This window comes from Gasterosteus aculeatus, chromosome 14 (assembly GCF_964276395.1).
Source record: "Gasterosteus aculeatus chromosome 14, fGasAcu3.hap1.1, whole genome shotgun sequence".
NCBI classification, from domain to species: Eukaryota; Metazoa; Chordata; class Actinopteri; order Perciformes; family Gasterosteidae; genus Gasterosteus; species Gasterosteus aculeatus.
The window spans coordinates 4,811,137-4,833,252 of NC_135702.1; the positions used below are offsets into that span (position 1 = coordinate 4,811,137).

The 22,116-nt window shown below is 45.4% G+C and overlaps 1 protein-coding gene across 1 annotated transcript; it reads right to left on the bottom strand.

Annotated features, from left to right (window-relative positions):
• Nucleotides 1-625: 625 nt before the first annotated feature.
• On the bottom strand, nt 626-21,727 carry csgalnact1a (chondroitin sulfate N-acetylgalactosaminyltransferase 1a). Its single transcript, XM_040197218.2, has 8 exons — nt 21,588-21,727; nt 13,318-14,513; nt 11,286-11,502; nt 9,418-9,519; nt 4,419-4,597; nt 3,732-3,826; nt 3,409-3,490; nt 626-2,114 (listed from the first exon to the last, which is right to left on the bottom strand). Exons 2-8 carry the CDS (start codon nt 14,120-14,122, stop codon nt 1,819-1,821), a joined length of 1,776 nt encoding a protein of 591 aa, XP_040053152.2. The 5' UTR covers nt 14,123-14,513; nt 21,588-21,727; the 3' UTR covers nt 626-1,818.
• Between the last annotated feature and the right edge of the window lie 389 nt (nt 21,728-22,116).

Sequence of the window (22,116 nt, forward strand, 5' to 3'; positions counted from 1 at the left end):
AAATTTCTTCATAGACTGGTGCAGAAAGGGGGGGATTCCGACAAGAAAACGTGCTTTAATGGTCATTCGGTCCCCTAACTTTTGTTTTCAGACATTCTTACCACTGTGACCTTGTCCTTTAAGTAATGAACAATCAAATGAGCGATCAAGAGTCAGCACAAACCGACGTTGTCAAGAGTTTTAATTGGGCAGCAATTGTGCAAATGGACCACTTTTGTTCCCTTTGAGTCTGATTTTATCTTTCCTTTGTTCTCTCATAATTGTCTTCACCCAATTTGTCTTGATTGACAGCTTGAGAGGTTGTGATTTAAATTGTCATCATAAAATGAAACAGCCACTGAGAGAAATACTTCTCATTAACGTTGGTATGGTGCGAAAAAGTAGAATAACCGCATTTAACTAATAGTTAGCTGAGCTTATTTTGTCAGAATCCCCTAATTAAATCGCACATTTTGCCTATATATATTTGTATTATTACAATAATAATGAAGATAAAGTTAATGATATTAATGTATTATGAAATGTATCAATGTTGTACAAATGTATTATATTCCACCTCAAAGCTGTATGAGATGTGATCATTACAGCCCGATCACATAAGCAAACACATCATAATAAAGCATGCTCAATGCAGAAATATGTTTTATTCAACTTATTTACATAACATTTAAAAAAATCGACTTGAAAGTTACATTTCAATGGTATTCATTCATGTACTTTAACAATGAACGTTAACATGATATATAAAGTGCCTCCTTTCACATCTTTGGTCACCCACCAAATGTACAGCTCATTTTCATTGAAGTGCAGGAGCCAGATTTATGGGAGACTATTAAATAAAGATTAAGTAAACAATACAGATCTTTCTCTAAATCTACAACACCTCCAGCATGTGTGACCGCTCAGTAATCCACGTCATTTAATTGACAGATACAATATTAAGATAATGGCGTCTCAATCTGACTTATTAAGTCATCGTCAATGTCAGCAATTCTAATCATCATTATGTGTCAACAATTAGCGACACAAAAACACAAATTTGTTTTTTCTTTAGTTATTTCTTGGCAATAATTCCATACGTCTCATATTGAGAACTCTTATATCAATACAGAGGCGAATGGTTACCCATAATACTGTCCGTGAACTGCATCAGAAATAATAAACTAGAAAATAACAAACATAAATAAAGGAATGAATAATTTATAAAAAAGGAATATATTTTGGCCATTCCAGGCTTTAAGCGAGTCCTTCATTGCTTCCCTCTCAGTCCACTGGGTGGCTCCGTTTCCCTACACATACAAAACACGCGTGTTCCTTTTCCACTGGTCTGCCTGCGCAGAGTTCAGGTTTAATTCACACGCGGCTCAGACACTTTATAGCTCAAACCTCTGCGCCGTCCTTTCAGCAGCGAAGTGAGGAAAATACAAATGGAACTCAAACTGACGCTTCAGACACGAGGCCTTTTGTAAAATGGTCAAATCCAGTCGAAATTCCTCATGTCAGTGTAAATAATCTTAATTGCAATGTTGCCCTCTCCAGAGCAAAAAGGTGTCCCACCAAAAAAGAAAAAGTCTTCATCATTTTCTTTTAAGGAATAGTTTGTATTTTGGGCTTGTATGCTCCCTTGTGTCAAAGGTCAATACCACTTGTGTGTGTATGTAGGAGACACTTGGATCATCTCTGAACAGCAAAGTAAAAAGCGTATTTTCAAAACGTTTCATCTGTTCCATTAAAATCTGACGGCGTTGAGTTCAGTTGGACTCATCCGAGCCGTTTCCCCCCTGCTGCGGTGATCATAATCCCACCGCCTTGAACTCCTCACGACTTCTTGGCGTTGGGGTTTTGCTGCTGCTTCTGCTTGCGGAGGTGAGCTTCGATCTCGTGCCTGAAGAGGAGCATCCCCAGCTGGCCGTGCGAGGCCTCGTTCATGGCCTTGGACTGCATGCACATGCGGTACTGGTCCGGCGGCAGCTCGTCGGCGCAGTGCTTCTCGTGCCACAGGTGGAAGAGGCCTCGCGACGGCGCTCGGACCACCAGGAGGTTGCTGTGGAGGTACTTCCTGTACAGGTGGACATCTTCGCCTCCCCAGCCTTTGATGTCGATGTCAAAACCTCCTGGAGGTGCAGGAGCGGAGGGGGAAGCGCAACTTTACCAGAACATCTCAGTGTGGGGCGTTAGATGACAGTCGTAAACCTTTTGATGTGCAAATAAATTAAGTAATTTGTGACTTCAGTCCTGGGTTCAGTTTAAATTGTGTAGCCTAAATAATAAGCGTCTACTTCGCCTATTCTTTTTTATGAAGATATTCTGGACTGATGACCAGCTCTCCACCTGGCATGTTTAAAGCTGCCACACAGACGTGTGCAGTATTCTAGTCTGCTCACACTTTGTGCAGTTTTATTTGGATTATTCTGCCCGTCTCTGCCTCCCTTTTCAGACTTGTGCTCCGGGGCTAAACAGAGATTATAAATGAACCCAACTGATGAATTGTTCATTCGTTAATGTGCACGCAGTCACGGCCTAAATAAAACATTGCGTTGTCGTTTCTGAAAACACTAAACGGCACAACAAGATTGAGCCTTTGAGGCACATTTCAACCTTTTAGAGAAACAAACTTCTTTTGGGAGTTACACGTTTGTTGGATTGTCTCTCTGGTAATTATGAAGTTGCCACCAGAAGCTGTTAGCTTAGCAAATAGCATGCTAGCACAGCTAGCCTAGCTCTGTTTGATGGTAAAACAAAACAGTCCAAACCCTAAAACTCAATAAGCAACTGCTTTTGTAATCCGTCTAAAAAGTACAAACCAGTTGAGTTGTAAACTAAGCTAACACCTAAATAATTACTCTTCATGTTATCAGCATAACATAGGCTACATATGCATATCCATATTTTCATATAAATGTATTAAACTCAGCTAGAAATTGAATAAGCTCATTTATTCTGTTTTTAGTTTGACTTAGTTGAACATTACGTGAGTAAAGTGGGAGCATTTGTATGCTTGTGCGGCTGTTTGGTCCTCAAACAATAAACTACTTTGAATTTTTTACTGCAGCCTCTAATTGACGTCCCTTCGGCGGGAAACTAAATAGATGCAAATTTGTCTCCAGAGTCAATATTCCAGAACTAATACAGCGATGGAGAGCTCACAGTGCAGAGCGATATGCTAATATCCTGCTTCTGCTCAGAGCTGTTTAATGCAGAGTAATATAATAAAAAATCCTCCCAGTTAAGAAAAGCGATGCAATATTGAACCACTTGTGTTACGAGGTTTTTCATATCCATTACCCTTTGGCACCATTAACACATCATCCAGCCATGTAACGCCTCTGCACAGATCACCAACCCTCCAGAGCAGCGCTTCATCAATCCCTGCATTGATGAGAAGTCGGGATTGGTGCAAATATTTACCTATGTTGATGAAGTCGGACCTGTATTGGCAGGTCATGCCGAAACCGAAATCCCTCCAGAACCCCGTGTCTTTCTTGATCACCTGCGGGGGGGAAAAGAACCAAAGGCCCTTGAGAGCTTATGAACAGAAATGTCTAAGCTCAACGTACAAGCGAGAGGCTCATCAACGGGAGGCTGCATCTGTGGATTTGGAACAGCTGGAGGGGGGCAAATATTTCCGCACCTCCCGCCCTCCCAGCACGGCGCTCTGTGCAATGTTTTCCACAAGTGGCTTTGGATTTGATTGGTGTGTGTGTGTGTGTGTGTGTGTGTGTGTGTGTTACCAGCTGTTGTTCCACAGGCGGGACGTGTTCTTGACTTCCGTAGATCAGGGTGGGGTTGTACTGGCTGAATAACACCGGGTAGAAGACCTTTTTACCTGAAACGGAGCGAGACAGGGAGTTGATGATGGATGGATTTGTTTTAGCCACACGACCATAAGCGCCTTTTCACTACACATCATTGCCGCACGCACCTAGACACCTACAAATGCATTTTAATAGGCGCAACAATGAGTTAAATCATTTGGAATTATGATTTAAGGTGGTTGCCTTTAAATTCTGCCATGTAAGAACAACAATTCAAGATATCTCTTAATACGATACCAATAACAATGACGTTTCATATTCATTAGACCATTACATCCTTATAGACATCCCACTTACAATTTTAATTCAAGATATTTGTAAATACATTTTAAAAATAGTCAAAAGTGAACAAAATTCAGATTTTTCCTAAAAGGCCTTATTGTAATTCAGCATATGAGGTCAAATTTAGATCTCAATTTTTAATTCCTGAAAATCATTACTTGACTATCCCACACAAACATTCCATATTCAAGATATTTTTGCAAAAGCATGCCCTGCAGCGTAATCGGGGATCCAATAGATGCATTGGTGGAATTGTTGAGGGTAATCTTCTCCACCTTTTACACGCTAAAAGGGCAAAAGATATTTTAAAAAGTGTCTCACCGGGCTGCGTGTTGAGTCGACACGTGTTGAGGAAGTCGGCGGTGAAGTAGATGTCCACGTCGCAGAAAAAAAGCAGCACGTTGCCGCCCTTCCAGGCTCGGGCCCCGACGTCTAGACCCCGACCCCGAGAAAACTCCTCGTCCAGCTGCAGCAGAGTGAAGTTCTTAAAATGAACTTCCCTGCAGAGATGCAGAGAGAGAGCGAGAGAGAGAATCAGAAGTCAATTATTTTATAGAACGTTCACAGAATGAATATATAGATACATTAAAATACATTTTTGTCAAATTTATTCAAAATATGAAGAGATCATTTTTAAAGTGGCAGAAGTGGAAAGAGAAAATGGTGGATTTCATGGAGGATTATCTGTGATATACTATAAGAAGTCAGCTGTTCTCCTCTCTTTTTAATGAATGCACTTCTATTTCCTGCATTGCTTTTATTACAGTCACACTCAGTTAACTTGTTCTGTAATGTAAACCGGCCTTGAGCTGGCTCCTGCATTTAATACAAATTCTGATTCTCAGGCTTGTGCGTGAATCCATTTAAATTGTCTTTATTATTTCAGTTGATGCCGTACACGAATCAAACTTCCACAAACACGCACAGCACGGCACACATTTGGTCTGGTGGTTATTCAGAATAGGGGTAGAGGGCTAAACTATAATGAATAATAATAATACTACTGAGTACAAAAAGGGCCCGGATGGTCAACGGATTCCCTGCTGGATTTATTTGCTTTTGGTAATCTTTGCTTTTCTGGCTTTCATGCCTTTCGTATTTTTCCACCGCAATATTAACACATCATGACCTCATAAAGTTCACCCTCCCCAAAAACCTCAACCTCAACTCAAACACGAAAAAATAAATTACACGGGACAACAAAGCCTCCTGCATCACTGGGCTGAGGTTGTCTAAGCATGTGCTGAGAGCAAAGAGAAACAGCTGGATCCAGATGTACACAGCTGTGCCCCCACCCTCACCCCTCCGCTAACCATAACAATTCACACCGCTAGTGACTAATCCATTACTCACGCACACTCAACATACACAGACTCCTATTCAGACCGATGACACGGGAGAAAAAACTGGTTCACACGTCTTATGTTCAGAATTTAACCCCCTCCTGCGTCCATGTGATGCCGGGTGACACACAACACATGAGAGAGAGAGAGAGAGCAGGTACACATCTGCCGCTTTGTTACAGGAAAACAGGATGAGCAGAAGAAAACGTGGTCGGGTGAATCACGCTCCCCACATTTCCATTGGACTGCTATGCATGTGTGTGAATAGTTTGTGTCTTTATATTCATTCAGGTGTATTAAATAAAGAAAACCGTTTAACTCCCTGCTCAGAGCAGAGAAACGTAAACGTGACGCCATGTGAGGGCCTCGTTCATCTGCTCGAGCAACTTTAAAATATGTCGGAAACAACGGCGAGATGTACCTGTCTGTACCTGAGATGTGCGGTCAGTCAACAAGTGGGCGGGCCTTCCCCCCGCATCTGCCTGCAGTTTGTCAATGTGGAACAAAGTCGATCTGTTTCACAGCCAGAGTCCCGGGAGAGGCCGACCCACCCGCTGGCAGTAAACTGTCCACAGATGGCAGCGACGGAGCACAATAGCTCCGTTTGTCTCAAACAACACGGATGCTGCAGCGGCTTTATTCACGTGTTGATTCAGGCTCAACTTTAAACCGGGCGGGAAGTTATTCCGTCGAAGCTGGAGACCGGGCCGTCACATTGGCCTGAATGGATTGCTTATTTTCTTGCAAATGAACACACAAAGCAAGGATATTTACATTAAAGTTTGTGTTATGTTTTTCCTTGGTTTTAAAGAAATAGTTTCACATTTAGGGAAAACTATTTCAATATTTCCCTTAAATAGTTTTCCTTTGGGAGAGTTAGATGAGGAGATCGGTACCAAACCATACGCTAAATATGAACTCATATCTAGTTTGTTCAAAATAAAAATGTAAAAGATGATTAGAGTTTTAAAGAGGTTCTGTGCATGGAAATGCATGTAGAAATGAGTTTACATAAACGAAGCCAACCGGCCGCTGCCTGTAGCATCGTATTCCCAGAGGTGGGAGTGATGGCATTGATAGCAATACAAATAAAAAGTGTAGTTCTCAGCAGGTCAAGCTATTCCTTAAAAACAGATTTATTATCTGCTTGGACTCTTGTTACACATTTTTGCACAGTTAGGCAGGAGGATTTTCATGTTACTTGAAACTAGGGAGGGAAACGTGCAGCTTTGCTCTGATCAAAGGTATAAATAAAAACCTAGTTTAAAAAATATATATATTTAACAAAAATGTTGACTAATTAAATAAATTGTAGTTGTGTTTCCAGTCTTCAACCTAAGCTAACGGCTAAGCTACTAGTCGTAGCCTCACATACATCTGGTACAGTCGTGAATCTCCTGAAATGATTCAAAAAATGAAACTGTGCATATTCAAATTTTAAGGGAATCTACTAAATACTGATATTTTGGGGGGTGAAAAATGTAATTATATCTTTATCTCTCAGGCGTTGTTTGTCTATGAATGTGAAACCAAGAATAAAAACATCAGGGCACTACTGTAGTGTGCCAACGGAAAAAGTCCCCTTAAATCTTGGAACGTCCTCGTTTTCTAAATTGCTTTTCATATTCTGCACAGGCGTCAGCATCCTTATCAAGCCCAATTTGTTTACTGTGGCCGTGATGGAAATTGAAATTGCATCAGAGGGAGAAGCCTGTTAAGAGCTGTCATGTTGTGTCACTGCAGCATTCCTCATCCTGTTAGTTCGGCTAAGGACAGGAAGGGAAGAACGCGGGAACTTGGGCCTCTGTGTAACCATCTGCACGCGTCTGGGTTTGTGTGATTACTGAAAGTGAAACGTCTCTATCCGTGCACGGGTCCGGGATTCTTTTCATTCCCAACAAGTAGCAGAGATGCCTGACGTAGTGCTGGCGTTGCTCTATGGCCACTTTGGTCCACTAGTCTCAACAACTATCTTTGGCACAGTAGGATATAAACACATTCTAGAATTGGATTGGCCCAAACAAACATGGTCGACATGGCAAACTAAAGGCTGAACTTCCTGATCCTCCAACAATCTCGCTGCGTAATAAACAAACGGCAACCGACGTCCCCAGTTTCTCCATCGCCCCTCCGGCGCGTTCGGAGAGGCTGACGTATCGCCTGTGGGCCGCGGCGCTGAAGAAGAGGAAAAAGGCTTCTGCTGCACGATGAGCCGGGGAATCAGCAGCCACTGCACGTCATGAAGAAGAAAGTGCAAGCTATAAAAAATGCAGACTTGTTGGGATCACTGAGAAGGCCCTCGGGCCAAACCGGCACTCCAGTTATTAACGCTGAGGCATTTGCAGAACGGCGGCAAGTTCTCTACAAAAAGACTCTAGGCGGCTTTCAAAATATATCGACTTCTCATGATGTCTCAATCAGCTTCAGCGGGGTGTTTTCCCTCAGAGCTGCAGGGACGGTTTGCCGAGCCGTCTCTGAACTGCCACGATAACATTGAGGCTCAAGTTGAGGTAAAGGTCATCGGCTGAGTGAGCGACACAACGAGCTCATCCTCCGCTTCTTCGTCCCGTCCGCGCCTTTCATCCCAACACACCACTTCCTTTGACAGCCATGTCGACGATGATCTTCCGCCCTCGTGGGAAAAAAACTAAACAAAACATTCTTTATCCAACTTCTCCCCGTCTTATCTTTTACTCCTCCGACTTTCTTCGCCTCTCGTCCTCGGCTGACACACGGCGCCCATATGCATCGACCGTTATCTCGCTCCCCTCCCTCGGTTTCCCCACAGTCTCCCTCCTTTTCCATCTGCTCTTCATCTGAAGTTGTTCTCCATCGTTATTCCTGACGTGAGACTCACAAACGTACATTTCGCCAGAAGGTCTGAGCTGGAGTTCAGGCTTTGAACTGTGGATGCGTAAGCGATACACTTGAAAGTCCTGCAGCTGATGTCTATTTTAAAACGACATGCACGCTGTCCGGGGGAATGTTTGAAGACTTTTCCATCTCCTATATTCTGTAGAACCGCTTTGGCTTTTGATGTACACTCCCAATTGAAATAAAAACAGTGTGTTGCCAGTCGCTCACTGAAGAATGATTCACTTGAGATAGAAGAAGCAGCCCTGAGATGCAGGACTATTCAGATCTTCTCAGCCTTGTTAGAAAACAGTACTCCTCATTGAGTAGAAGCGGAGGGACTCCGTGCGGTTTAAGAAAAACAAATATCTAGAGGTTGTTCAGGAGGAGACGGTAATCAGACTGGTTTCTAGCGGTGAATTCAATTATTAGGGGCAGAGTGAGATCAGCCACTGAGGATGCTGATCGCTGCTGGGAACAGATGTTGACTTGTTTGTGAGTGAAGAGTGCGTATGTTCTCTGTGTGTTCTCGCACGTCTCTATGTGACCCAATTTGAGCTTTAGACCTTCGCAGTAAGGCAGTTTAGTGCAAATCCTCAATGCTGGTTTTCTTGGGGCTTTGAGCTGGAATGCGGAATAAACATTTGATACAAGCTTCTCGCGCATGTGCTCAATCTGCTCATTCATGAATTTATCCAGTGAAATAACACAAACTATTATTTTTGGATTCACTGAATCATACAACCACAACAACAGAGGATCTGACTGCGGATCAGCCGTCTCCGGAGGTGTGAGAGTGTGTGTGTGTGTGTGGGGGGGGGGGGTCTGTGTGAGAGGTTCAGCGGCAGTCAGGGACGATCACGGGCACGTTGTAATTCACCCGTGTTGACTGGTGGCTCTCAGCTCCGCGGCGTGGGCGGAGCGCTGCTCCATTATTCATCAGACGGATGACTGGTGGTGGCAGGACGCAGAGCCAGGAGGTGTGTGAGTGAGTGTGTGTGTGTGTGTGAGTGTGTGTGTTTGTGCTTCCGAGCAGACGCTGAGCGGCCCCGTTTATTTCATTACATGAATCGCTTTCTGCGTTGTGCGTTTGGCGTGTGACACAAAGAGGAGACCCAACCCACCTGGATGTGTTCTCCAGAGTGCTGCGCACTTCACTCATCTGCTCGTTCCCAAAATACACCACCGTCAGATGGACGCGGCCGTCCTGGCGCACACAGACTTCCCTGCACGCAGTCACACACACACACAGACACACACACACACACACACACACACAGGAAGGGACATTATAGATGAAAGCCTTCTAAAAACTCAGCAGGAAGGAAAAGCACTTTGGGGAAAAGAGGGTTTGTAAAAATTGAAGGCTTGAACCAGCAGGTTTCAGCCTCTAAAACGTGATGATTTACGGCTTTTTCGGTTTCTGCATCTCTTTAAATTTGATCTCGCCGGGTTGTTTTTTTAGAAAACATCCATTAAAAAAAAAAAAAAAAAACACCACCGTAGGAAATGAGAGATTGTATCGCTCCTAATCTATATTAATTAACGACAAAGATAAAAAAATATTTAATTGCTCGCGGCAAAACTCTCCACTCTACTATCATGAAGGCTCTGCTCATTCTTCAAGTGTGCTGAAGCACAGGGAGGAGATTGTGAGTAACAGAGAGCCGAGGTGGGAGATGCCTGCAGGCACTTTGATGGAGAAATGTCAAATATATCACACACATGCTGAAGAGAATTCACCTCCTCTCCCACAGCACGAGTTTTGCCCTCGAGCACACGGGGAAAATGTCTGACAAAACACAACCAGATACCTAAAAATGACTGAATAGGTGCACAGAATATCAAGTCTTTGAATGAAACAATTGTAGTGTTTTTGTTCATTTATTAAATCCTTTCTGCACATGCTGAATTCATTTTCTGGGATCTGAGACGGTATTTTTGTCACTGAGTAGATACTTCCTGATGAATTCGAGAGCAAAGTCGCAGTTTAAACTCCACAATGCTCGCCTGCAAATGTGTGCAGTTTATCTCCATATTTCTGCACCTCGGGGGGGGACGGGTGCATCTTAAACGCTGGTACTTTCCAGGCTCGGTGTGAATAAAGGATATTTGATGTACTCGCAGTTACTCACCGTTATCACCTCCTAAGCACAAACACACACACACAGTTTCTCCCGGTTACCCCTTTAATATGGATGAGCTAAAGTGTTTGCTCAGCGACTCTTTCCACCAAGTACCCTTCTTGCCACGCTGTATATCTACTGCTGCTGGTCTGCCCAGGGGGGGATAGGGGGGAGGGGGGGGGGCATCTAATGAGCCGCTGCGCTGCTTCTAAGGAGGATTTACCTTGTAAATGGAGCTGTGATAAACAGCAGCAGCTGTCCGATAAATCACAGACATTGAGAAAGACGTCCCCAACTGATGGTGATGGACGGCGGCGCCGAGAGGAGGAGGCTGATGATGTTTGGACCGCCGGGCAAAGCACGCGCCCGCTTGCATTTATTTGTTATGTAATATGGTTTATTTGAGAGGCTTAACGGCTCCGCGCATTAGAATGTGATCGGTGTGGAGCTACATTTCCTGTGGTAACTGATTAAAACTGAGCTGGGATCTTTATTCATCCTCTTGCCTGAATTATTTAAATTGTTTACATACTAATTATGCCTCCCAGAAGCAAAATAAATTAACTGATAACACTGCATGGTGCAGTCCCAAAAATATTAATTAAATATGCCCTAAAGGCACAAGCGCATAACCGATGTTAATTTTCTGTCCTTGAGAGTCGGCCGCATTTCCCAATTAAAATGTAAAACGGGAGTAGAAGCCGGGTTTGAATAACACCGTATCACATCTCCCCGAGTTTAGTGTAACACAACAAAGCGGCTTGAATAATTCATTGTGGAACTACTCCGTGCGCCTCCCTGACGGCTGGAAACAAGGAGCAACAACCCTCGACATCCCGAGAGGACGTCCGGTGCTCGAGTCTCACCTGAAGTTGTGCATGAAATGTTTGAACTTGTCCGTGCGCCTGGAAAGCGGCACGATGATGTTGATGGGGACGTTGGCCGTGTTCACCTTCTCGTTTTTCACCTTCATCAGCGGCCCGAAGGGCCGGAAGAGGACGAGGCGTCTGAACTCATTACCCGACTCCCCTCTGAAGGTCAGCTCGTACAGCGTGCCTTTGTCCTTCTCTGTCCGGGTGATGCCTGACGGGGGCAAGACACACACACACACACACACACACACACACACACACACACACACACACACACACACACACACACACACACACACACACACACACACACACACACACACACACACACACACACACACACACACACACACACACACACACACACACCTTAAACAACATGTTGGTGCCAGTGACGTGTTCTCACTATATTTACTAGATAAACATGGTTGAAGAACTTCTCATCTAACTCTAACTTTCACAAAATTCAAAACTTTAAGAGAAAGTGTTCATTAACATTAACCTATGAACCAAAATCCACGATCCACAACTTTGTTTTTCTGTGGCTGAACTTTCTCTGAGTCTCACATTTATTTATTCCTTGTTTTCGTGGGTGCGGCTTTTGCTGAAATCCCGTGAGAGTTTCTGTGTTCATACAAAAAGGTTCATGTTGTTCCCTGCAATCTTCTAACAGCTAATCTTAAAAGATATCTGAAAAAGAAAAGGCATCAGCAGACTGCCAAAAGAGCCACTGTCTGTGCACGCGCACACAGACGCACACACACACACACACACACACACGCGCACGCACGAAGCTATTCTGGTCATCCAGACCATTTTTATTGTTGCCGGTCTTACGTCAGCTTGATCCTCCAGAGAGAAGTTGTTTTTCAATTGCTCGGCTATTAAAAGCATTATTACTCGCAAATGGAGCTTCTGTCTGCCGTCTGCGCGGAAAGAGAGAAAAGGGGAATTGAGCAAAAGAAGTGAAAAGTGAGACCCGAGAGAGAGAGAAACAGGGAGAAAGAGGACGAAAACACATTGCTGGAAAGGAACATCAGAGAGCGCTGCGTGAACTGGAAAAGAGCAGAAATACAATTTTTTTTTTTTTAAAAGTGAAAGTCAGAAAAAGAGGAAAAGAACAGCAACTTGGATTTAGACCTTCCTGTTCTTCCCATCAGTCAAATGCTTTCACTTCCGCTTAGTCTACACTTTTCTGTCCTCTTCTAAACTCAGCGGCCGGCGAGTTCATTTAGCGAAGCTCCTCTATTTGTGCACCGTTTCAGCCCTGAAGTCTCCCCGAAGACGCTGTAGTCAGCGAGGCCTTCGATTCCGCCTCGGCTCGGATTAATCGCTGCTTGTTCAAGATCTGCTTGAAATCAATGTCTGGGTCCATTAAGAGAAATACATGTGAGCAGGAGCTGGCTATCGCTGTTTACACAACAACACAACTACATTAAAAAAGGAGCACCAGCTCCACACAGTGACTTATGGCTCATTTCCCACCAGCCAGGTGCACACACACACACGCACACACACACACTCGCACACACACACACGCACACACACACACGCCATGTTGAAGAGACGCTCCGCTGTGAATAAAAAGGATCCGAGTTAATTTCCGGAGCGCTGAGCAGAAGAAATAAGGAGGATATCCTGGTCCGTGTCCACCAACGCACGCACGCATATTTCCGACCTTGCAGGGATTTGCGTGCAAAGAAATAAAAGATCAGAGCTAGAAGAAGAAGGTTGAGGGAAGCGCTTTGATGTATTAAAAAATGTGTTTGGGAAATTACATCCATGTAGCGCCACTTAGTTTTTTTCATTGACGTCGGGGTCACGTGTTGGTTTCATCATCATTTAGATGTCGGACTTTTGCATTAATGGGGTCAAACAGTGGAAAATAAATGATGGTTAAATGTAAATAAACACGTGTCTCGCACAAAAAGGTTTGTAAACTATCTGCACATAACCGGCTCTCCAACGATGCAGTGAGTCACGGTACGTCTTACGTAACCCGGTGGAGACGTCGAGGAGTCCTCACCTTCTATGAAGTCAGAGGGTGTGTACACTTTGCCGGTTTGACCGTTTTCCGCTGCACTCCTGCCGTCTTGCTGCGATGACGGAGAGTTGAGGCTGTGCAGGGCCGTCTCCAGCACCTCCCCCAGTTCCTCCCTCTTATCCTTCCTCACGGGCTTCTCCTCCGGGTGGCGCGTCAGCCCCGTCTCCAGTTGGTACACCCGCTGCAGGGAGAAACCCTCAAAGGGCACCACCGCGTACTCGCTGGGCAATCGAGCTCCGGCGCTCACCTCGGCCTTCGACAGCTGGCTCCGCAGGAACTCCTGGAGGTCCGCCTGCTGGCCCCTGGCTCCCCGAGAGTCCCCGAGACCACCGGCCTGGGACCCGGCCCCGGCTTCCTGCCCCGCCGCGGGGCCCCCGGCGGCTCTCTTCAGGCTCTCCTGTACGCCTTTCAGCTGCTGGCTGCGCTCCTGCAGGGCCTCCTTCAGCTGAGCGATCTGCTTCTTCAACGAGGAGATGTGGAGGCGGTGCTGCTCCTCGCGCTCTTGGAGGAGCGCCTGGTAAGAGTGAACAGCGGGGGGTCCCCCGCTTTGGGCGGCCCCGGCTCGGGCTCCCCCGGCCCCGGGCGCCCCCGCTCCCGTGCCCCCCAGGCTGGGGTGGTTCGGTCCGGCGCGAGGGAGGGCGTGGCTGAGCGGGGGGTCGTCGGAGTGCGGCGGACTGCAGGTCATCACGTAGAGGAGCGACAGGGAGCTGCAGAGGAGCACCAGCGCGCCCCCGACGCGGGAGACCCAGGCGAGGAGGCCGCGGCGCAACATGGCCGCCTGTGGCATCAACGCTCACTCCTCCGGGTCGCACGTGTACAGCGCGCGCGCAGAAATATCCCGTAGCCTCGCACACACACGCCAGCCACAAAGACAACAGTCCATTCGTGACTACGTTCCATCACCCGCTGACGAGGCCCGGCTGCTTATCAGCGTGAGGTCATTGCGTCTGAATAAGGTCATTGGTTTATTCACCGCCCGGAGATCGTAACTTGTTTTGACAATCGGCGAAGTCAGCGACGTCCCTTTGCTTCGGTCCAATTAGCTCACGTTGTCACAACCGGCGACTCATACGTGACTCATCTCTTCGCTCCGCCGCCCGGCGACGGCCCGGGAGAAGCAACGCTTCGCGAGGAGGCAGATCCTCTGTGGTGAGCCGCGGCCTCCTCATGTCGATTTCCTGACAGGGGAAACACAAAGAGCAGCGGTTTGTCATTCTTAACGTCTCGGCCTCCGACGATTACGTTCACCATCAAGCATTTTTTTATGTGGTGGTTGAATGAGTGCTGAGGCTTCAGTGGTTCCCCTCCTGCGTGGATTTTATTTTGCATCAGACTCGGCCGTGCTAACTATTTCTTCCTATTTACTGGTCTTTATGCTAAGCTAAGCAGACAGCTAATAATGTTCACAGCATGATGATAGTTTTCTTTTTCTTTCTAATTGAGAAATACTTCAAGCCCCTTCGGACCTCTAGAACTCCACAATGCGAGATGGAAAAACACTTTTAAAGGGTTTCGGAGCCAAACATATGATCATCATTGGATCATTTACAAACCACAAACATAAGAAGGTGGACACTGTCTTGCATCCCAGAGCGGTACAGAACGGTGCATTCGGATGCATGAATGCGAGTACACATATATATACGTTTTGAGGGAAGGTGTTTCTGTGTTTGAGGTACACTGCGTACCTGTAAAATGTGTCTGTGTGAATCGGCCTCGGCCGCTCTCGACTCGCCACACAGGCGGCTCTTTGAGCGGGCTGGCTGAAGCCGGGCCTAATGAAAAGGATTAGTATGTGGCAAGGAGTGAATACCGGACTGTGCTCCAACACGCAGCTCAATCAGGGAGGCAGGGCGTCTCTCCGGCAGGACGTCCACTCCCGACTTTGGGAATGTTTGAGGAGAGCGACTCCGGTGGGGGGGGGGAGTGGATGAGAGCCGGAGAGCAAAATATGGCTACTGTGATGGAGGATCATCCTTTCAATTACAGGAAATTCTTCGTGATGTCATTATAGGAGTCCTTGAACGTGGCTGGTGTGGTAGCAGTTTAGTGGCTTTCTGTGGGTGGTTCACGAGCGGCTCGTTAGTCTGGTATCCAAGAATAATGACATCACTTCTCCGTGACGACTTTGCCTCTCCTGGTTTTATGACTTACTGTAACAAGCTACATGCTGCCACTGCTGCCATTAACTGCAAGCCATTCAAACAAATGAAAGCAGGCATTCAGTTCTGACAAATGCGTTACTTTGCATGTTTGAATAAAGTGAACCTCCGTTAGAAGCAGGGCAACGTGTTTATCTTCAACCAATCAGGAGACAAGTTCTACTAATAGCTCTTAATTCTTAAAACACTCATAATTGAAATTTAACTAATTTCTTTTCAACAAAGACGTCTCCAACAACATAAAAACATTAATCGTTTGACAATAAACTATGTATGGCATCAATCAATTTGTGAATGCTTTGCTGGTTATCCCCCCCCCCCCCCCGGCTTCAAGTCTTAATGCTAAGCTAAGCTAACTGTCTCCTGTTTATAGCTTTATATTTAGGGTACCGGTATCGTAGTACTGCACAAACACAAGAAAGAATATTTACCAAAACAATGAACATATTCCCTTGAAATGATCAATGTTCTGCTAAATGTGTCAAAGGCATCCGAGTACCATGACCCTGACACAACAGAAACGCACATCTGCATCTGGCCGCACTATAGTTCTTTGTTTCTGCAAGTGACACGTCTCAGCAACATCACAAACACTAAATAAGTACCGACCCTCTGTGGCGAAGAAAAAGATTTACGAGCGGAGAGTCCCGGCCTCAGCGGGGATGAATGAGTTGATTCAGTCGTGGTTATTTGACTCCCCGCGGGGGGGAAAGCAGCGGCGCAGGAACCCTGCCGGCTGAATGATCAGGTTTGATTCGATTGGTGGTGCGATGTGGAAACCGTCACTACCATGCTTTACCCTATTCCCCCATTACCCGATCTTCAGAGGTATTTACTGAAAAAACAGCTGTATCATAAATTATTAACAAACGCACAAAAAAAGGTACATGCATTTCCAATGAACTAATATCGAGATCTTCTCTGATGGGTTGGACTGACATTTTGTACAAATATTCGATCCTCGGGGGAAGAAACTACTGGATAAATGACCGTGACCCATAACTTTCATCAGCAAGCAGAATTTCTTCCACTTGCTTTACAGTGTGTTATCTGAGCTTCACACGGGAATGAGATGTTTATCTCAACCCGAGGCGAGTTCCAGTAAACCCAAACCGACAGGAAATAACATCATTCGAATGTGTAACTTTGCATTTGGCAATTTAACGCAACATCCTTCCTGGCTTCGCTCAACAATACGTTGCTACAATTTTAAAAAGGTATTTCTCAACAGAAACAAAACGAAGCTGACATCTAATTCCCTCTGCGGTTTTTCCCACTATTTGTCTCAACATTAACGGTTTAAGGTGGATCCCACAACCGACATGTACTGTCGGAACTGTATTTACCCAAATCCTCTTTGCACAACTCAACATACGCATCACCAGACTTGTTTACCAACACGCAAAGCAGGCGGAGGACACAATAACACTTCCTGAGACTGATGAATGTGCCCCCCCCCACACATTTCATTCTCTCAGCTAGAAATAGGGACAGAGATGGAGGGACGGGAGTGAGTCAGAGACAGAGCGATGAAATAAATGATCCGGCTGTCACAAGGAAGACAGCAGAAGGAGAATGATTTAGTGTTTCGTGGCCCCAGATGTTTCCAAAACTGAGCAACCGCTTCAGCCTCCGAAGTCATTTCCTCCCCTCACGCTGCTACTTTCAGCCCGAGGGGCAATTGTGTGCGTGTGTGTGTGTGTGTGTGTGTGTGTGTGTGTTTGCCTCAATTAGCGCGTCTCTCGTCCGTTTCCATTCCAGCATCTGTCCTGGAAGGAAATACTAATGTTACCCTTTTAACAACTTGACTGTGCTCTTTATATTTGTGAAAATGATGAAGAAAAGAAAACCTCCAACAGACTTTTGCTCGTCGGTCACACGAGAACAACAGAAATCCCACTCAGGTGGCAGATGATCGGTGTGCGTTTGTGCTCCTTTCAGTCCTGCAGCCTACGCAAGGTCGACATTTAAATGTCTGAGGCGTTTGAGAAGCAACCGTTTGACCCTCTCATGGTGACAAAACGCAGCATCTCAGGCCCGCCGGCCCCTTTCTGCTCTGCTGGTATTTAAAATATTCAAGGTACGAGAGTAACGCCTGCAGCGAGAGCACCAAACAGTAAACATGTTCTCTTCAGCTCCATTGAGAGCATGTGAGTAACTTTGTGTATGACAACAGACCACATGATGAACCACAAAGTGCAAGCATCTGCTTTAAGCATGTTTCCATGTTTCAGCCTGTTAACTACATTTGCTGACCAGTTTTTCCCCTATTCGTCCTGGAGACGCTTTGCGGGATTTAAAAGTATTTCTCTCTCCGTCATATCGTTAGAAAATCTATGAGCGGACTGATGAAACTTTCTTTAGTTGACTAATCCATCGCATTGAACTTCCACTCTGCACTAGAGTTTTCCCTGACTTAAACAATCCATGCAAGGTTAATCAGTCTAAAGGGGCACTCCATTGATTTAGTGTCACACTAGTGGGAGAAACAATTAAATAGGACTGCGCGATTAATAGCCGAATAGATCTGGCCGAGCCATTTCCGCTGCAAACATCCCACTCACCTCAACCTCTGCGCAGTTAACTGCTGTCAGGGCAACAAGATGCATGCTGGGACTGCGGGGGAAAGTCTAGGTGTACGCCGTCCTAGAGAAATAATCAAAGCACAACACGGCCCGGTGATGCACAACAAATCAGCGGTGGAAGAAGTAGCAGAGATGAAGGTCGGCCGGCGCCTCACGGACTTGACTTGACCCGCTAATGGAAATTCAAATGTGTGTTGGAATGCTCAGACGAGACGGAGATGAAGAGACGAGTATTCTGATCCTGATGTGTGCAATCATTCAATGGAAACCGCTCGGCGGCCAAAACAAAGTGCATTCACCTTTCTTAATCACAGCGGTTTGTATTAAATGATTAAATGTCATGCAAAAGGGCTAAGACAAGCAGAAAGAAAAAAGCTAAATCTGCTTTTTCTTCCCGACGCTCAAACGTGGACGTATTGATCTTTTTAAACGGCGCCCTCTCCTCTCACACGTTCACTAAACAACCCGATGAACCACAGCAGCGCGCACGCCCAAACTCCGCTCCGCCTTCATCTTCGCACGGCCTCTGCTGCATCGTGTACTAGTTACAGGTCAGGGTTGTTGTGGCGCTCATGTGTACGTCGGCCTGCTCCTCACACGGCTCTGCCCGAACCCGCGCTGCAGCCGTCTCACCGTAAAAAAAAAAAAAAAAAAAGGAATGTTCTCTCGGGATGAAAGCTAGGTGAGGACAAGAGGAGAGAGGAGAGATTAATTAAGATAAATGATGAAGGTAAGTGATGCGGGCGGGCTGGCGAGAGCTGTGCGCACACAGCTCGGGGTACTCGGGGTAATTATTAGGTGGGCAGAGCAGATACGCGGCGTGAGGGGAGAAAACGGAGGAGTCAGTGTGAAGCGAGCTCGTGGGAGGAGAACCGAGGAGAAAGGTTTTCTTTGATGTCTCTTGTCCCCCTCAGGTGATGTTTTCCCTCCCAGTCATTAGGGGGCCGGCTTCCCCGGAACCGCCCTGTGGACGTGCCATCTGGAGGGCCCTTTAAAAAAAGCCCACTTTACTCTCAACCGTTTCACTACGAGAGACATGTGTTAAGATCTTCTTCATCATCCTCCTCCTCCTCCTCCTCCTCCTCCCTCTGCATTGGTCCTCAAAGTACTCCCATTGCTTCACAGTTACGTTAGATTGTATCAGATGAAACTTTAATGGGCCCCACCAGGGAAAAGAGGTCAGTGCAACAGCAAATGTAGTCGGATAGATACAACTATCTACACATCTACAGTAGCACTGAAGATTGAACACGTTCATTGAGATTAGATAAAGCAGATGGAATTTGCTCGTCAGCCCTCAAATCAAGTTTTATTTCTGTTAAAAGAAAGAGAAAACCTTGATAGCTATAAAATCATTATTAACATGCCAGTACGCACAATAAATGCATAGAAATGTATGTGTACACATTTTCACGTTTCACTTTATCGGAAAGGGATTTTTAGAAAAGGAATACTGTTTTTGCCATGCGTCAGGGTGATAAAATACATATACTGCGTAGTGCATCGGACTAAACCTTCGATAGGTCATTTTGAGCTTAATCACAGATATAAGAGGAGTATCTGCAAGCATCTCCGAGTCACAATAACAAATTACTCAATTTTTCTTAGTTAGTTCCAAGACAAACAGCGGGGAACACAAACATGAGTTGAAGTGCCTTCAGGAGCAACGAATTGATATTTTCCATAAACATACAACACAATAACATCCACAATCCAGTTCCACATTGCTGAATACTTCTGCGCTCGCGGTGGAGATTAGTCTGCAGTCCCTCGTACAATGAAACACAATGAAAGCCTGCACGACTATTCTGATAGAGCACAGCTCATCGGCGCCTAAATATGGAGCGATATAATAAATCTCAGTTTGCATTGCAAAACAATGCCTGTGGAAACGCATAAAGAGCTGACAATAGCAAACAAATTCACACTAAATAAACGAATCCAGTGCTTTCCCCAGACCGCTTGTATTCTCCTCAGCCATTCACCTTCGACACACCACTGTAATTGCAAATATCCTCGCCGCCGTTGCAGCCTCGTCCGGCGGAAGTGGTTGGCCAGCGAGTGGTTGAGAGACGTCGACAAGTGCAAGTTCATCTAGGGCCACAACTCATTACTTCCCTCTTCTCCCTGGACGGTTAACCGCCACGCAGACTTCACCAGCAGGCTGAACCAGGTCCTCCTCTGCAGGAGGACGCATGCTGGGTGACAGGAGCGGCAGTCAGCCCAGGAGGGAAATAAGCCCTACAGTGGCACTCATAAGCTCTCCGTTCAATTGAAAATCGATTTCTTTTTTTAAATCAGCCAGCATTAGATATCTAGCGGTAATATCGTCAGAGGTAATTGGATCAACACGCCGCAGGGGCGTTACATCAACACCATTAAAAGGTCCTGTAAGATCCCCGTTATCTGATCTGACAAACGTGAGTGTATCGGTCTGCAGGGCAACGCACACACTCCCAGGCCCCCGAAGACACGCACTAAACACACATGGAGGACAACACACACACACACGCATCGAGCATCTAATGAAAGACTTTATCTCCCGGGCACATGGACGCAGCTACATACATGTCATGAAGTATCACATCAATTTGCCTGTAAATCTTTAATGCCCCCTGCAGAGCAACGTGCACTCGCCAGTCTTCTGTTCTCCGCTTGCAAACAAGGCTGAAATCCCACATAAGCTCCAATTTCATTCTTCCAATATGAGGAAAAACAACTCAGCCAGCTTGCAAACCAAATATGTCAGGGTGCTAGGTGCCTGTTAGTGAATGCACTAAGCAGGATTACAACAGTTTTCCTGATAAAAGCCCCAGCTAGTGTGCATGTGCGTGTGTGTGTGTGTGTGTGTGTGTGTGTGTGTGTGTGTGTGTGTGTGTGTGTGTGTGTGTGCGATGCAGAAAGGAATCTGGCCCTTTCACGGAGTGTATGTAATTTCATTATTTGAGTCTACCCACTAGAAATGACATTTTCTTTAATCCCTCCATGCAATTTTGAATTGAAGTGCCCTAAAACATGACTCTCAAATTGATAACGTGTCTTGTATCATATTTTCTGATAAGGATGGTTTCATTCGTAATAAATAAGTCAACAATGTGTAGGATTTCTACTGAATGGATGAATTCTCTCAGTGAAAACAAGGAAGCAACTAAAAATACAAAAAAAGATCATTATAGGCCAACTCGTATTGAGATAATTTGTCTGCTTTCATAGTCAACGTTAAGCCTGTGATAGAAAACATATTTGCTTGATTTAACTTAGATATATTATTTTGTAGATATTGACTGAGTTTTTTTCCAATTGCTGTGGGAAAGTATCTGGACATGCAGCACACATAAAGTTGACATGGAACAGCATGATGACTACAAACTAATCACACGTGAACTATCACGATGTTGTGATACTAATAATGACAATATGAATAATTATAAATATGATTATTATTATTAATATTACTATTATAATGGCTATTGATGCTGCTCCATAGTGCTGACGCGGAACTTACCTCTTGTACCTGCAGTTCATCCCGGGTAGCTCTCGGTCTTTGTCCCGGTGCTGCGCTCCGGTCCCCGCGGTCCTCCTCTGGTCTGCAGCCACATGCGGAGTGCAGGGACGGTGTGTGTGAGAGTGTCGTGAAGTCTGATGGAAAAGGAGCCAACGACCACGGGAACACGAGGAGCGCCGCCTTCAAAATAAGATACATGCTGGATACAATTTTGAAGGACCACCAAAAAATAAATTCAAATAATCCTGATTAAGTCACAGTTATTAAGGTAAGAGGTCTAAATGTATATATTTTGACCGCCATTTGTATTTCCAAAAAAGTAGTCCGCTGTCAACACCAATCACGGAAATAGTATGATAATATATATTTTTATCCATGTTTTTTTAAACAGGTAATGTGAGATTTGGTTGACTTGAAACATTAAATTAAATCCCAATGACGCTTAAAAACAATTCTAATAAATAAACTATACGACAGGAATATTCCTGATTTATCAACAAAGAGGAGTCTTATTTTGAAGCGCCACGGC

Coding starts and splice junctions, on each gene's coding strand:
- csgalnact1a (XM_040197218.2), bottom strand. CDS start 14,122: ATGCCACAGGCGGCCATGTTGCGCCGCGGCCTCCTCGCCTGGGTCTCC. Junction 9,520..11,285: donor CATTTCATGCACAACTTCAG/GTGAGACTCGAG, acceptor GACTGCGTGCAG/GGAAGTCTGTGTGCGCCAGG. Junction 3,827..4,418: donor TCGACTCAACACGCAGCCCG/GTGAGACACTTT, acceptor GCTCCGTTTCAG/GTAAAAAGGTCTTCTACCCG.